Consider the following 16,008-nt stretch of genomic DNA (forward strand, 5'->3'; position numbering starts at 1 on the left):
CTTTCATTGTTTTACAAACCCTCCCCCAGGTCCCCTCCACCATGTAGCCCTCGCTCTAGTCTCCTGTGATGACAGAAATACCCAGTTATATCTCTCTTTTAAACGGTTCTCTCCCTCCTCTGTTTCAGTGCAGTTACATTATTGAACCCATCTTACTCAGTCTCTCTAAAAGAGTTAGTAGTATTTACCTCATTTAATGTGAATTTAAGAGTATTTGGACTATTTTCTCCCCTTTGAATAATAAACCCACGATGAAAAATGTTTATTTAAAAAAAATTCTAATTAGAATTTGAGTCTATCTGTTCTCATCAGAAGATACATACAAGTTAATAAATATCCAGTTGTGATTGGCACAACATTTGTGGTTATTTCCTATCCTCCATTATCCTGTTGTCATCTATTGATTCCAACTCTTGACACCCCTGTACGCTGTAGAATTGAACTGCAGTGCAGGGTTTTCAAGGCTGTGTTACTTTTTGGAAGTAAATGACAAGCCTTGTCGTTCACATAGAGACTCTTATTTTCTATCTTAAGGGAATGTAAACAATGGAGAAATGGTATGTAAATACAAAAGAGATGGTATCAGGTACTGCAATTTTTATAGTGCTCTCTGACTCTGCCCAGCTCTATGTAAGATTGTATCTATGGTATGGTTAATTAGTAGACCGGCACAGCTCCACAGGAGAAAGACAGGCAGTCTCCTCACGTGTGACGCACGCCTCTGAAAACACGCTAACGGGTCAGCTATGACTGACTCTGTCTCACTCTACTACAGTGAGGAATTTTTTTTAAAGAATTGTTTCGGACGGTTGCAGATTTTGAAGTTCTATGTAGGATCTTCTTTGGCAATGAAAATCATTTTCCAAGATACGACTTAAAGCTCGGATGTTTTTACTTAGCTTACTTCTCAGGTTGAGTTAGGTTGTGTCACTGAGCTCTGAGGACTAGCAGCTCAGTGTACTTGCCATCTTTACTGAAGCTGCAGTATAGCTTGCTTTCTTGTTTGTTTTCTTATCCCCTCAAGAGTAAAAGTAAATCTCCTGTGGTCTGGTCACATGTGTGCTGCTCAGTGGCCGTAGACACACTGGGCATAACACTGTATGCATTCATTTCAGCTCTACTATGACCCAATCTCACGCAGTTAAATTTGAATGTGAAATGATTTCAGGTAGGTAAAGGGAGGATTTATTTATATCCTTGAACGTGAGGGAAAGCCCTAAGTAGAAGCCTCCTATAATCACCTTATAGTATTTCATGTGTGTGAAAAATCTGTGTTTAGTAAGCCACTTGACTTAGCTTAGATGATCCCAGTTTCATTGGCAAAATCCAGAGCAGCATAGTCAGAAGCAAAGCAAGTCAAACAACTCTCCATCAGGCCTAATCAAGATGTTGACCTTGACCACATCAGTGTCATAAAGCTTTCTTACAGCTTGTTTGATTTGGTTTTTCTTGCCCTTGACTTTGTGTCAAGTGTCTGGTTATCTTCTATTTTCTTCATGGCTGACTCTGTGGTCAGGAGAAACTTGATGATGGCATAATGGTCAAGCTTATCCTGGGAGTGCTCTTCTGGGGATATTTGGGCTGCCTTCGGAATCTCAGCATCGTAGGCCGACAGAAGGTGGGTGACATGAGGATCATCTTATTTTGTGGCTGTGTCTGCTCTTCACTGCCTTCTTGGCCTTGAAGCCTTTGCTTAGGCTTCAGTTTTGGGAGGGGCAGGGGCTTCTTTCTTTGCTTTCAGAGCCATTTTCTTTATAGTATCTCTTGTTTGTCATTTTTCTTTAAATCTGTTTCATTTTGATCTCCCCAAATCTGAAGAGAAAGTAATTGTAATTTTGCTTGAAACCAGAATGATAAGAGTTTTTTGCAAGAGGGGACTGCAGTTTCCTCTAATATATTATAAGTGGGCAATACTTGGAATTTTTTTGCAAAGGAAGCCATTTAATGATGAATTATACCATATGTTTTGTTTTTATAGTGTCCACTTATTATGTCTTTACCATCACATTCCTGCAGTCAGATGATCACTTGGCACTGTTTAATATAGGCCAGCCATACAAGCTAGGGGATTTTTATTAGACTTCAGAGTTGTTTTTAAACAAATGCAGGGAATTCATGTGTTTTCAGATGTTTACCGTATCAGTTAACTAAGCATAATTGTCTTCTCATTCTCAGGTGCTCTTGGCAATATGAAAAGGCAAGTTGTGATTTCTTTTCCTTTTTACCTAATTCAACTAAATTTACCATCTCATTTGTTGGCAGGACTTTGTGTCACTGTATCAGGACTTTGAAAACTTTTATACAAGAAACCTCTACATGCGAATCAGAGACAACTGGAATCGACCGATCTGTAGTGTGCCTGGAGCCAGAGTGGACATCATGGAGAGGCAGTCACATGATTACAACTGGTCTTTCAAGTGAGTCATTTGCAAAAAATATTCTGAAAACATCACTGAGAGTACTCTCATTTCTTTGCATATTGTTTTTTAGTACTGGAACTTTTAAGGGAGATCTGGTGATCTAGTGGTAAGGAGCTGCGCTGCCTACCTTGAGGCACAGTTTGAATCCACCAGCTGTTCTGCGGGAGAAGAATGGACATTCAATCCCCATATGATTCACTGCCTCTGAAATCCCACTAGAGGATCAGTTATGAGTTGGTTGCAATTTGATGGCACATAACAGTAACAGTTGGAACTATATAATTTTTCTGTTATGTTATATTTGATAGTAAGTTACATAGTAATTGAGAATACAATTTTACTTAGTTAAAAAAAGACCCCCAACAAAAAGATAAAGGTAAACAACCCAGTTGCAAAAGGGGCACAGTATATGAACAGACACTTCACCAAAGAAGACATTCACATGGTCAACAAACACATGAAGTAGTGTTCAGAATCCCTAGTTCTAAGAGAGATGCAAATCAAAGCAACTATGCGATATCACCTGACCCCAGTAAGAATAACAAAATTTAACAGAACAGCAAACAACAAATATTGATGAGGTTACTGAAATACTTATTCACTGTTGATGGGAGTGTAAAATGGTACAACCACTATGGAAAGCAGTATAGTGCTTTCTCAAAAAGTTGGAAATAGAAATACCATTTGACCCAGCAATTCCACTACTGGGAATACACCCTAAAGAAAGCAGAACTGCCACCAAAGCAGATATATGCACATCCATGTATATTGGGGCTTTGTTCACAATAGCAAAGAGTTGGAAACAATCCAAGTGCACATCAACAAATGAATGGCTAGAGAAGCTATGTTATATTCACACGATGGAATATTACGCAGCACTGAAAAACAAAGAACTCATGAAATATACAAAATGGGTGACCCTGGAGGACATTATGCGGAGTGAAATATCTCAGTCCCAAAAATACAAATATGGCATAATGCCACGTTATAAAACAGGACTGACATGGAGATTGTGGGTAAACTGAGAAAAGAGGGGATGGGATAAATAATGTACACGGCATTGAAACAGATGAGGGAGAGAACTGTATAAAAGGAATATATGATTAGGTGTTATTGTCATGACAAGAATCCAGAGTAAGAGCTGCATAGTAAAGTGGTTTGGGGGTAGGGAGACTATAAGAATAAGATAACTTCCCCCCCCCAAAAAAAGTGAACTGGGGAGAGGGGGGACAGGGAGGAAAATGTGCAGCAATGACTGAATGGAAATCCAAGTTCTAAACGTTCATTAAAATCTCAATTTAAAAAAAAACCCACTAGTACAAAAAAACCCCAAAAAACCAGCATATTATTTCATTTCTGTTGTGCCAAAACTATGTGTCTTAAATTAATTTTTAGATATTTTTCTATAAATGATTCAAGGTTGCATGGAGTGTTTTGAATTAAATTATTAGGTGGTTTAGAATACTTTTTATCATCTTATTTTTTATTGTTTAGATAATGCAAGTTTTCCATGAAAATTCAAAGTGAAGTTTCACTGTGACAGCCAACCTCTGTCCTTTTGTAAATCTATTTCCCAACAAATAAATCCTCCTATACTCTCAGTGGGAACCACTCTTACTAGTTTGTTGTGTGTTATTTTCCCTCTAGATCTTTCCTGAGAGATACATATGTATGTAGTATATCTACTAGAGTCATGTCTCCACAGTTTTCTGATTTACAGGAATAGGGCCTTAACCGCATAAGTTAGGGAATCCTGGTGGTTCAGGGGATAGGAACTGGCCTTCACTAACCAAAAGGTTGGCCATTTGATCTCACCCAGTAGCTCTGTGGGAGAGAAACATGGTGATGTGGTCCCATAAGAATTACAGCCTAGGAAACCTTAGGGAGCACTTCTGTTGTGTCACCTGGGGTCACTCTTGAGTTGAAAAATCATAACGCCTGTGAGCAATAACTGTAATTGCTTCACCATTTGCTTTTTAAAATCTGTAGTACTATCCTTCTTGTGAGTATATTATTTCTCGTGGCTGTTTGTGTGTCCTGTCTCATTTGATTTTATTCTGTTGAAACACAGGTACACAGGGAATATAATTAAAGGTGTTATAAACATGGGTTCCTACAACTATCTTGGGTTTGCACGGAATTCTGGACCATGTCAAGAAGCAGCTGCGAAAGTCCTTGAGGAATACGGAGTTGGCGTGTGCAGCACTAGGCAGGAAATTGGTAAGTATAGGTTACATTTCCCTGCAGAAAGACCTTATACTCAATAGAGTAAAATGTCATTGATAAAAAGAAAGACCCTCAATGAAATGAATTAACACAGTGGCTACAACTGTGGGTTTAGGTATAGCGGAGCTTCTGAGGATGGCTCAGAACCAGCAGTGTTCTCTTGTGCATCTGGTCACTGTGAGTTGGAGCTGAACTTGAGAACATCTGACAGCAAAGTTGCATTTGACATATGGCTTTTTTTTTAACTCAGAACAGAATAATACTGATAACTAGAGTGTTAAACAGACAAGCACTCACTTTGCAGTAAAACTTAGATCACATAAAGAATGTGTCCTAAAAAAAAAATTTTTAAAAAAAGGATGTGTCCTTTTTCTTAAATAAATGGATCTTACACTACTTCCAACAAATACTGAGAGATATTTACTCTTTCCAACTGTATTATATATAAAGAATGTCTCTTAAGAAATGTCCCTAAGTATCTATTTCATTTATAAACTTAATGTTGACTTTATTTTGTCTTGCAATTAGTAGTTAAGAGTGTCACTTAATAGACCTGAGTGTATGAGCAGATGACAGTTCATCTGTTTTCATACAGGTAAAATAGGGTAAAAATAATTTCAGCATAATAAAATCTGTGGATATTTTTTCTATTTAAATTTTCATTCAATTGTTCATACACATTTTGATCAAAGGGTTATCTTAAAAATGGCGAAGCTTCCTCTAATGTACTTTGGGCATGTTGTTTTTAGGTGCTGTTGAATCTAGTAACAACTCATAGTGATCCTGTGAATAACAGGTCTGAATCCTGTCCTATCCTCTGCCATCCTCACCATTTCTGACATATTCTTGAACCTATTGCTGCAGTGATTATGTCAGTGTTGTTAGGAGGGGCTATTCCTTGGAAAGGGACATCATGCTTAGCAAGGTGGAGGGTCAGCAGAAGAGAAGACTCTCCGTGAGATGGCTTGACACAGTGACTTAGCAGTGGGCGCAGAGCTACTGTTCACACGGTCACCATGAGTCTTACTTGACTCGGTGTCACCTACCAACAATAATTCATGTTAAGTATTAATAAGTCAATTACTCAAGAAATGTTACTTTTATTACATGAATTTTTTTTCTTCTTGAGATTATACACAGTAAAACCCATACCAGTTCAGCCTCCATGATTTAGATATTCCATTCTTTACATTCTTCAAGTTGTTTAGTTATTCTCACTCCCGTGTCTGTTATTCCTTCCTTCCTTTTTAAATTCCTGTCTTTCAGGTTACTGTTACAGTTTGATGTCATGTAGATAATTCTTAAAAGAGCCAGGACTTCAAACCAGTTAAAAAATGGTTCAATTAAAAAAAACAACAACTTGTCGTTTCTACTGTAAATGTGGACTGCAAACCACATTTATTGCACATGTCTTTTGATTCAGGTAGAAAACACAGCCTTGTATGACACTGATTAACAACCTCCAGTCGAATGGCTTTAAATGTGTGTTGTAATGTTGCTCTCCAGAAGTTCTGCCCGCAGCCCTTCCTCCTGAAACTGTTGGGGACCCGATGCAGGGAATGGATTGTTGGTATGGTTAGCCACTGTCTCTGAGTTGGACACAGCTGTTTGTTTCCTCCTTAGGGTGAAAATACAATGGGGAACAGATCCGTTGCTGTGCAGCTCTTACAGAAGCACTTGTTTGCCATTTGATCTATTGATAGAATTGAAAATGGCAATTGCTGAATCATTTTTCACCCATTAAGAACTCTGAAAAGAGTATCTTGCTCAAAGCAATCTCCCCCCCATTCCTTTTCTTTTAAACTACTAGACAGGGTTCATTCAGATCGGTTGTTTATAGGGTTGCTATCGATCACACTCAGTAACACCTAACAACAACAACAAACTAAATTATTGTTCAGTTTTCAAAAGACAGTAGGAGGTATTTTTGGCTTAAGGTTTAAGAATTATTTCAGGGCAATAGTGTTAGGAGTTCATCTACCTTCCATGGTTTCAGAAAATCCGGCACCAAAGAGAATTTTTAGTTCTGTTCTATATGTTCCCTCATTTGATCAGAATTATTCCATGGAATCTTTAATCAAAATATGTAGTAATTATAGCCAGACACTATCCAATTCTGTAGTCTTGTGGCAAAGGACGCAATGGTTTATGGAAACAATTAGCCACACATTTCCATATCTTCCTCCTATTCCTTATCTTTCTCTGTTGTTTCAGGTGAATAGAGACCAATTATTGTGCCTTGGGTGGCTGCTTGTAAGCTTCAAATCCCCAGGCATCATGCAACAAGCTAGGAGATACCACAGACGCACTAAGCAGGTTATTAGGCCAATTAACTATGCGATCTCATGAAACTGTGATCCTAAACTTTCCAACCGAGGAGCCCAAATCCCACAAGGTATTTGGTTGTGCATAAGCAGCCTCTGCCACTATTCCTGCCTCTTTGTTTTAATGTATTTATACATAGCACACTTACTGATAGCAATTACAGCAATCAGCTCTGCAAAACTACCCTTAATCAGTGTGGTTTCTCAGTCATACTTTACCAAACTTTCCAAGCAAGGAGCCAAATCTCGCAAGATAATTTGGTTATAAATAAGCAACCTCCACAACTTTTCCCCCCAATTTGTTTTAGATACAAATATTACACTTGGAGCAATTACAGTAATCAGCTCTGCAGTCTTTCCGTGTGGTTTTACCATCACTGTTCACCACTCCCATCCTCCCTCTTCTTTCTGTCCCTGATAACTACTAATTCATCTGTATACATTTGCCTTTTGTTATTGGCATTTCTTAAACTGAAGGAACTTTGGAGAACAAATTCAAGCCTCAGTTGTAATACTTAAAAGTTGCTATGGGCAGAATGTTGAATAATCCAGGAAATGTCATAAGAAGATGGAAGGAATAGACAGAGTACTAAAAAGAATTGGCCAACAATTTCATGAAATAGCATGTGATGAAGAAGCAATGGTAATAAAGGAGGAAGTTCAAACTGTTCTGAAGAAATTGGCAAAAAATTAGGCCCCTGGAATTGACAGAATCCCAACTAACATATTTCAACAAACAAATGCAGCCCTGGATGTACTCATTGGGTTGTGTCACATAATCTGGAGGAAAGCTACCTGACTGACTAACTGACTAGAAAAGATCCATATTTATTCCCATTTTGGGGGGAACAAAAAGGGTAACCCAACAGAGTGTGGAAATTATCAGACAGTGAGCTCTGGTGGTCTAGTGACAAAAAGCTGTGCTGTAATCCCAGAGGCACGTGTTTTAAATCTTACCAGCTGCTCCACAGGATGGGGAATCTCCTCCTGTGTGATTAACTGCCTCTGAAAACCTGCTGGAACGTCAGCTATGGGTCAGTTCTGACTCTCTGGTACACAGCAACAACATCACCAATAACACATGCAAGCCAACTCTTGCTGAAGATTATCCAAAAATGACAAGAACATTGACAGAACTGGCAGGAATACAAGCCGGGTTTAGAAGAGGCCATAGCCCTAGGGATATTATTGCCAGTATCAGATGGATCTTGACTGAAAGCAGAGAATACCATAAGGATGTTTGTGTTTTATAAACTGTGCAAAGGCATTTAACTGTGTAGGTCACAACAAATTATGACTAGCATTCAGAAGAATGGGAAACTCAGAACACTTCATTGTGCTCATGCAAAACCTATACTTAGACCAGGAAGCTTTTGGACAAATAGAGCAAAAGAAGACTGCATGATTCAAGTTAAAGAAAGGAGTGCATCAGGGTTATATTGTTTCTCTATACCTTTTCAGTCTGTAAGCAGAACAGATCATTTGAGAGGCTGGACTTTATGAAGAAGAATGTGATATTAGGATTGGAGGAAGACTCATTAACAACCTGCATTATACAAATGATACAACCTAGTTCGCCAGAATTGTAGAGGACTTAAGCATTTGCAGCAGAAAGTCAAGGACTACAATCTTCAATATGGATTGCTGCTCTCCACCACCAGCCAGTTGGCAGCACCATGATGGAGAAGAGATTGAGGTTCTTAAGAATGTCATCTTTCTCAGATACATAATCAGTACTCTTTGGCACTAGCAGTCAGGAAATCAAAAGATGAGTTGTACTAGGAAAGTTGGCTGTCAGGAACCTCTCCAGAGTCCTGAAGAGCAATGATGTCAGTCTAGAGGCTAAGGTGCACCTGATCCAGCACATGGTCCTTTCAATTGTTTTTCTATGCATCAGAGAGCTGGATAGCAACTGAAGAGGAGAGATGAAGAATCAATGCCTTTGAGTTGTAGTGCTGGAGAAGAGTATTGGACATACCATGAACTACCAAGAGAACAAACAGGTCTGGCCTGAAGAGGGTGAAACCAAGCTGCTCCTTGGAAGCAGGGATTTAGAAGCCCTGTCTCACATATTTTAGGCATATTGCCAGGAGGGACCAACCCTTGGAGAAGAACTTCATATTTGGTCGAGTAGAGGGTGACCACAGAAGAGAAAGACTCTAATTAAGATGGGTTGACACAGTGACTGTGGCAGGTGTGTCAGAGATGATTAGGTTGGCTTAAGATAAGGCAGGGTTCAGAGCTATTGTTCATAGGGTCTCTATGAGTCATTGTTGACTGGATGGCACATAACAACACCAACATCTTTTAATATAGAAGAGGTCATAAGTTTTGTCCTTTTGTGATTTATGTCACTCAACATAATCTACTCAAACTCCAACCATACCATCACATGTTATCAAGATTGGTTAAGTAGTATCCCTTTGTCTTTTGTTCTTTTGTTGTGTTGTTTATCCTCCATCTTTTGATGGAGACTTGGCTTGTTTCCACCTTTTGGCAGCTGTGAAGAACCCTGATGTACAAAGTGTCTTTCTCAGGACTCTTTCTATTCTTGTTATTGCAAGTACCTGGGTAGTGCAGGCAGTTAGCATGCTCAGCTGCTGAAGAAAAGGTTGGAGGTTCCTTGGAAGAAAGATGACAATCTGCTTCCAGAAAATCAACCATTGAAATCTCCTTGAGACACAATTATGTTCTGACGCAAACAGTTGCAGAGTTGGAAATTACTCTACAGTAACTGGTTTACGTCATTATTTAAATGGAACTTTTTATATCATATATACAGTCTACAATTTCAAGGCTTTTAGTTTTGTTGCTAAGTGAAGTTTGTCAGGTCATTCCTGTAGTCATTCAGGCAATAATCATTCCAAAATCTCCTAGACTTGAGCATCACTGCCTTAGGCTAAGAAACATAAACACTTCTTCCTAGAAGTTATTCAGAGCTGCTCATAAAGCAGGTTCCAGTTAAAAGTAAGCACTTGTGGAGGTTAGAATGTGTTGAATTTCTTTGGGACATTTCCCCCCCCTAAAATTTTCACGTAGAGTCCTGGTGGCTTAGTGGTAACCAGTAGCATTGCCAACGCAAAGGTAGGTGATTGGAATCCACCAGCTACTGCATGAGAGAAAGATGGGCATACTTGTCCTAGGCGATTAGCTGCCTCTGCAAACATGCTGGAGAGTCAGCTATGAATTGGTTCTGACTTGATGGCGCAAAGCAACATTTTCATAGATGCTTATTCCTGTGTTCTTGTGACATCAGAAAGAGGCTTGTTACTTGTTTTCATAGATACCATAGGAGTGCTTAGATACGCTTAATAGTATTTGATCATAAAATTTCAGGTTATATTTTATTTATTTTTGAAGATTAAAAGTTAGTATTTTTCAATTTGGGCTCAATTTTTAAAGTATATTTATACATGTTGTATACATTTTTAAAACCTAAATAGTCAAAATTTTAATAATGTGAACCAAGAATAATTCAGTAAAAAAAAAGAAAAAAAGGAGATCTTTTTGTAGTTATCTAAACTATACTTTGCAAGCTTCATGATGAACATTTTTATTGTTTTGATTCCTCACAATTTTAATGCTCTGGAGGAGACTTGGTTGAGTCTTTCTTTGCCTTGTGTATTCTTGGCTTATTGACATTTATTATCTTCTAGAAAACAGAATCTTGAAATCTTTCTTCTTTTTATCTGCTGAGTAGTGTTAAAGTGTCTCCTTAAGATATTTCCATCCTGCCTCCTGGTTTAATCAGAACTGGTTGTCCCTAGGACTTCTCTATAGCTCAGTGCTGGCACTTTATTTTGGAGAGGAACGTTAAGTGTTGACTTGAGAATTTTCTTCCCCTGCTGTTTCAAATTCTTTATTTTCTGTAGCCCATCTTTTCTTTTTTTAATAAACTCTCTTATCCTCAAAGAGTTTATATTGTTCAGTAGTTTCCTGAAAGTTCATAGAACATAGTCTGTCTCTTGCTTATGTTGTGTATTTCCATTTCATTAATTATGTTAAGAATTATAGGTGTCTACTAATTAATTAAAAATGGAGGTTTTATGGGTTTTTTCCTTCCTCCTCTTTTTCCATTTGTTTTGTGATGTTTTTAATTTAACTAGAACGTTTTCTTTCTCCATCATTAAAACAAAGTATTTCTGGTTGGACCCATGGCATTTTATCAGTGATATGGTAAAGGGAACATTATGTATATAGTAATTATACCATACGTACTATACAACATCTAGTAATTATACCTTACATTCTTATGACCCTTTATATTTTATAAAGTACTTGAATATATTATCTCTTTCGACCTTTACAATTACATCATGTAATGTTTAGCAGATAAAAATCAGAGATGGAAATTTACTGACTTGCTTAAGCCTTGGGAACTAATAAAACCCAGGTTCTTCTGTCTCAGCATTGATGTCACCCTTCCTTCAGCATTAGCTCGTTGTTGTTAGGTGCCTTCCAGTTAGAACTAACTCCTAGTTGACCTTCCAGTGAGTTTTCACAGGCTCTGAATTGCACTGGAGGAGGTTTCTCCTCTCTCTCCAGCAAAGCAGCTGGTGGATTTGAACTGCAATCACTATTTGAGTAGTAATGTAAAAACATAATATAGATTTGTCCGTCAGATTCCAGTGGATCCAGTGGAGGAAGGTGTGTGTTGACTTTTTTTTTTCTTCTTGGATAATGGACCATCCTAAAACTTAAAACTCCAACAAACATTTAGCTGTTCATGGTTCTGCAGTTTATGGAGATAAACCTTATGGGCTCTCCTTAGCATTGTTACTGGGGCATGAAGACTGAGAATGGAGCATGCAGGATGGCTTCATTCACATGACTGACCCCTAAGCTGATGGCAGGTGTGGTTGCCGGTTAGCAGGCTATCTCTCTCTTTGTCGTCTCTTCCCTTCTAGAACCCTGCTTTCTCCTTTTGTTGTGTTATGCTCTTGTGTCAGAACCAACCCCTTGCAGATTCTCCAGTGGTTTTTCAGAGGTAGTAAATCACATGGGAGATTTGCTCATGTTTCTCCTGTGAAGCAGCTGATGGATTAGAAACATGTGCCTTTGGAATTGCAGCAAAGCTTCTTACCACAAGACCACCAGAGCGTCCTATTTTCTCCGTAGGGCCCCGCTTTCCAAAAGATTAGTTAAACTGCTTTGCGTAACAACTCATTTCAAAAGGGTGAAAATAGGCATTGTGAGGCCTTTTGGACCTACGCTTAGAACCTTAGAACAAACGGTGCAGCAGCATTGACTCTGTGTCGCATAGGTCAAAGCAAGTCAGAAACCCAGCCAGATTTATAGGGGAGGGATCATGGACCCCCACCTCCTGATAGAAGTTAAAGCACAGTGAACAGTGATGGGAGAAATTATTGGTCATTATATTTGCAAAAATTCTACCCTAGGTTCTGAGCCATCGCACATCATAATATGGACTCCTCCCTGATCTTTAGTCTGTAATGGTTGCAACATGTGGATTTTTTTTTAAGTGATGAGTAAATCTTAAATTTGGGATCTGTGACTTCTTCACACAGGAAACCTGGACAAGCATGAAGAACTGGAGAAACTTGTGGCAAATTTCCTGGGAGTAGAGGCTGCTATGACTTATGGCATGGGATTTGCAACCAATTCAATGAACATTCCTGCTCTTGTTGGCAAAGTAAGACTGTCATTTACCAGAACCTCCCTTTGTATAGATCTTGTTTTGTTTTGAGAAGCATTCAGTTTTGAACTTCAAAGTTTTCCCAAACTCATTACCATGTAGTCCATTCCAACTTGTGACAACCCAGTAAGACAGAGTAGAACTGCTCCCCAGGGTTTCGAAGGCTCTAGTTTTCACAGAAGCAGATTCCATGCCTTTTCTGCCATGGAGCAGCTGGTGGGTTCAGACTGCCAGTCTCTCAGGCAGCCAAGCACTTAGCCACCTGTCACCAGGGCTTCTTGTAGCTTAGTTTACTCCGTGATAGTTCTACTAATATTTCTACACAAGACTTAAAGTAATTGGTGCTTTTCTTGCTAAAACTCGTATTTATTTCTTCTTGCATTAGATGGCTTTTTGAATTTCAGTTTTTCTTCAACTCTGATAAATAACTTGTAAAAATACTAAAACTATGGAAGAAAAAAATTGTCATGGCAAATTATTTAATGATAAGTTTTTCTTATGTAGAAAAAAATTACTGAGATACATGGGCATATAGAATGTCTGTGCATGTTTATGTATTCCTTTTTCCCCTTATATAGAAATAACTTGTCAAGGAGGCAGCTAAAGAAAGAAAAAATAGGAGACTTTGAAAATGATATTTTTTTTTTAAATTTTATTTCATTTTATTCTTTTTTGTACATGTGCCATCAATTCAGATCTGACTGGTACAGGAGGAGATTGTCCTTCCTTCTCCAGCAAATCATCTGGTGGATTCAAACCACACATCTCTGGGATTGCAGTGCAGCTTTTTGCCATTTTAAAATGGTGTGTATTTGGTGAAAGCTTACACAACAATATCAGACTTTTTATTTAACAGTTTCTATACATTAGAGCTGCTCACCAAAAGGAGTTTCTGTCCACCAGCTGCACTGTGGGAGAAGGATGGGTTATCTCCTCCAGTGAGGACAGAAGCCCAGTGTCGGGTCACCATGGTTAGAAATGCATTAGACTGAGTTTGTGTTTTCTTTCTTTATGTATCACTCAGCCTCATTGGTCATTCCTCTCTCAATGTGTCAGCATTCTCATTGCCATTCTGGTTGGTCCATTTACATTGATTTGTCTTCCTATTCCTCCTTACCTTTTTGTCTTTATGTAGAGTAAATGGTAGGTCTCATGTGGATGACCATTTAGAGGAACACAGTATTTTTTTTAAATTGTGATATTTATTCTATGAGCCACTCTGTCCTTTGCCTGAAAGTTAAACTCAAAGAAAATAATTTGAGTTCCACATTTAAAGATTGTCTTAAATTGATAGTCTCTGGGGTTCCCCAAGACTCTACCAGTCCAGTAAATCTGGCTTTTTTAGGAATTTGAGTTTTGCCCTACATTTTTCTTTTGTTCTATCCAGAACTGTCAGTTTTGTCCCTGATGGGAACAGTTGATAGTGGTAGCCAGGCACCATCTGGTTCTTCTGGTCTCACGGTAGGTGAGACCATGATTCGTGTAGACTATTTGTCCTGGAGACTAGTTTTGTCTTTGAATCTTTGGCTTCTTTCTTTTTTGTTCCAGATATAAAAAGACCCGAGAAGCTACTTAAGAATTAGGATGTGAAACATTCCTTTTCTGCCATTTGATTTAGTTATAAGATTATGATCCTAAGCCCTTAAAGCCAGTAAATCAATCTTGATTATATATAGGAAGTATGTGTAACTGTGCTCCTTGTGTGTTTTATTTCATAAAGGAACATACATGCAATACACACAAGTTTGTATATACATTTCCTTATAGAAACACCTATATATGCACACCTGGACATTCTTACGTGCTTATTTGTAAGCATAATATATGAATTTATATGAACACATACATATATTTTGGCTGTTATTAGTGTTCTTGCAAAGTTATGTTTGTTGTGGCTTTTATCCAAATAGTCCCTTTTCTTGTAGACTTTTGTGTCATCCTTTGCCTTCGTTAAGTTGTGCTGTGTTTACCCACCTTTGATAATGTCTTTTCTGTCACCAAACAAATAAAAGTCTATTTTTAATAACAACAACAACAACAAAAAAACCCACCAAAAAAATCCCCAACACAAAATGAAATCTAATCTACTGTTGTCAAGTTGATTCAGTGCTTACTCTTAGTGACCCTGTTGTTGCTGCTGCTGCTCTTAGGTGCCATCAAGTCGAGTACAACTCTGAACCCTGTCCTATCCTGGTCCATCCTAGTCATCTCTGATGCTCTTGAGCCCGTTGCACCAGTCACTGTGTCAATCCATCTAGTTGAGGGTCTTCCTTTCTTTTGTTGACCCTCTACCTTTCCAAGCATGATGTACCTCTCAAGGAATAATCTCTCCTAAGAATGTGCCAAAGGATGTGAAATGAAGCTTTGTCATCTTTGCCTCCATGGAACACTCTGGCTAATTTTCTCCAAGATGTGCCTGTTAACACTTTTGACGACAGTCCATGGAATTTTCAGTACTTTTCTCCAATACTACCGCTAAAGGCCATCAATTCTTCTTCTGTCATCTTTATTCATTGTCCAGCTCTCAGGTGCATAGCAAGTGACTGAAAAGGGATGGCCTGAGTAAAACTGTCTGTAGGGTTTTCTAAGGCTGCAAGTCTTGGTAAACACAGTCTATTTCACCTATCTCTTAAAGAGTAAATGATGGGCTCAAACCACCAACCTTTTTGTTAGCAGCTGAATTTTTTAGCTCAGCTTCCAGTGACATAAAGCTATTTGTAAAAAAATAAAATCCTTGAATATATGAAAATTAAGCACACTTCTAAATAACTCATAGCTCAAAGAAGAAAACACAAAGAAAACTAGAAGACATTCCGAACTAAATAGAAATGCAGTGTAACTCAGTTTGTAGGATAAAGGCTAAACGTATGCTTGACGAAAATTTATAATGTTAAATGTTAAGAATAAGAAAAAGAGACCATAACTGACATCCAAGCAGATATATGCACATCCGTGTTTATCGCGGCTTTGTCCACAATAGCAAGGAGTTGGAAACAAACCAGGTGCCCATCAACAAACGAATGGATAGAGAAGCTGTGGTATATTCGGACAATGGAATACTACGCTGCATTAAAAAACAAGGAACTCATGCAATATTATTCAAAATGTGTGACCCTGGAGGACATTATGCTGAGTGAAATATCTTAGTCACAAAAGGACAAATATTGCATGGTGCCACTGCTATAAAATGGGACTGATATCAGGGTTGGGGTAAGACTGAGAAAAACTGGATAAATTGCGTATACTGCACTGAAACAGATGAGGGAGAGAATAATTTTAAAGCACTGTATGATAGGGTATTATGGTTATCACAAGAGTCCACAATTAAGGTTGCATAGTGGAATGTACTTGGGGCGGTGGGAGGGGTATGAGGGGATTGAGT

General features: G+C 38.4%; 1 protein-coding gene across 1 annotated transcript in view; it reads left to right on the forward strand.

The window, feature by feature from the left end:
* The window catches only part of SPTLC2 (serine palmitoyltransferase, long chain base subunit 2), a 169,077-nt gene that overhangs the window by 59,552 nt on the left and 93,517 nt on the right, over positions 1 to 16,008 (forward strand). Inside the window, exons 5-7 of the mRNA XM_006884770.1 lie at positions 2,263 to 2,417; positions 4,492 to 4,640; positions 12,499 to 12,623. Of these exons, the coding sequence (XP_006884832.1) occupies positions 2,263 to 2,417; positions 4,492 to 4,640; positions 12,499 to 12,623 (429 nt within the window). The remainder of the gene's footprint in view (positions 1 to 2,262; positions 2,418 to 4,491; positions 4,641 to 12,498; positions 12,624 to 16,008) is intronic.

The sequence above is a fragment of the Elephantulus edwardii genome, unplaced genomic scaffold, assembly GCF_000299155.1.
Source record: "Elephantulus edwardii isolate Elephantulus edwardi_28Jun2011 unplaced genomic scaffold, EleEdw1.0 scaffold00037, whole genome shotgun sequence".
NCBI classification, from domain to species: Eukaryota; Metazoa; Chordata; class Mammalia; order Macroscelidea; family Macroscelididae; genus Elephantulus; species Elephantulus edwardii.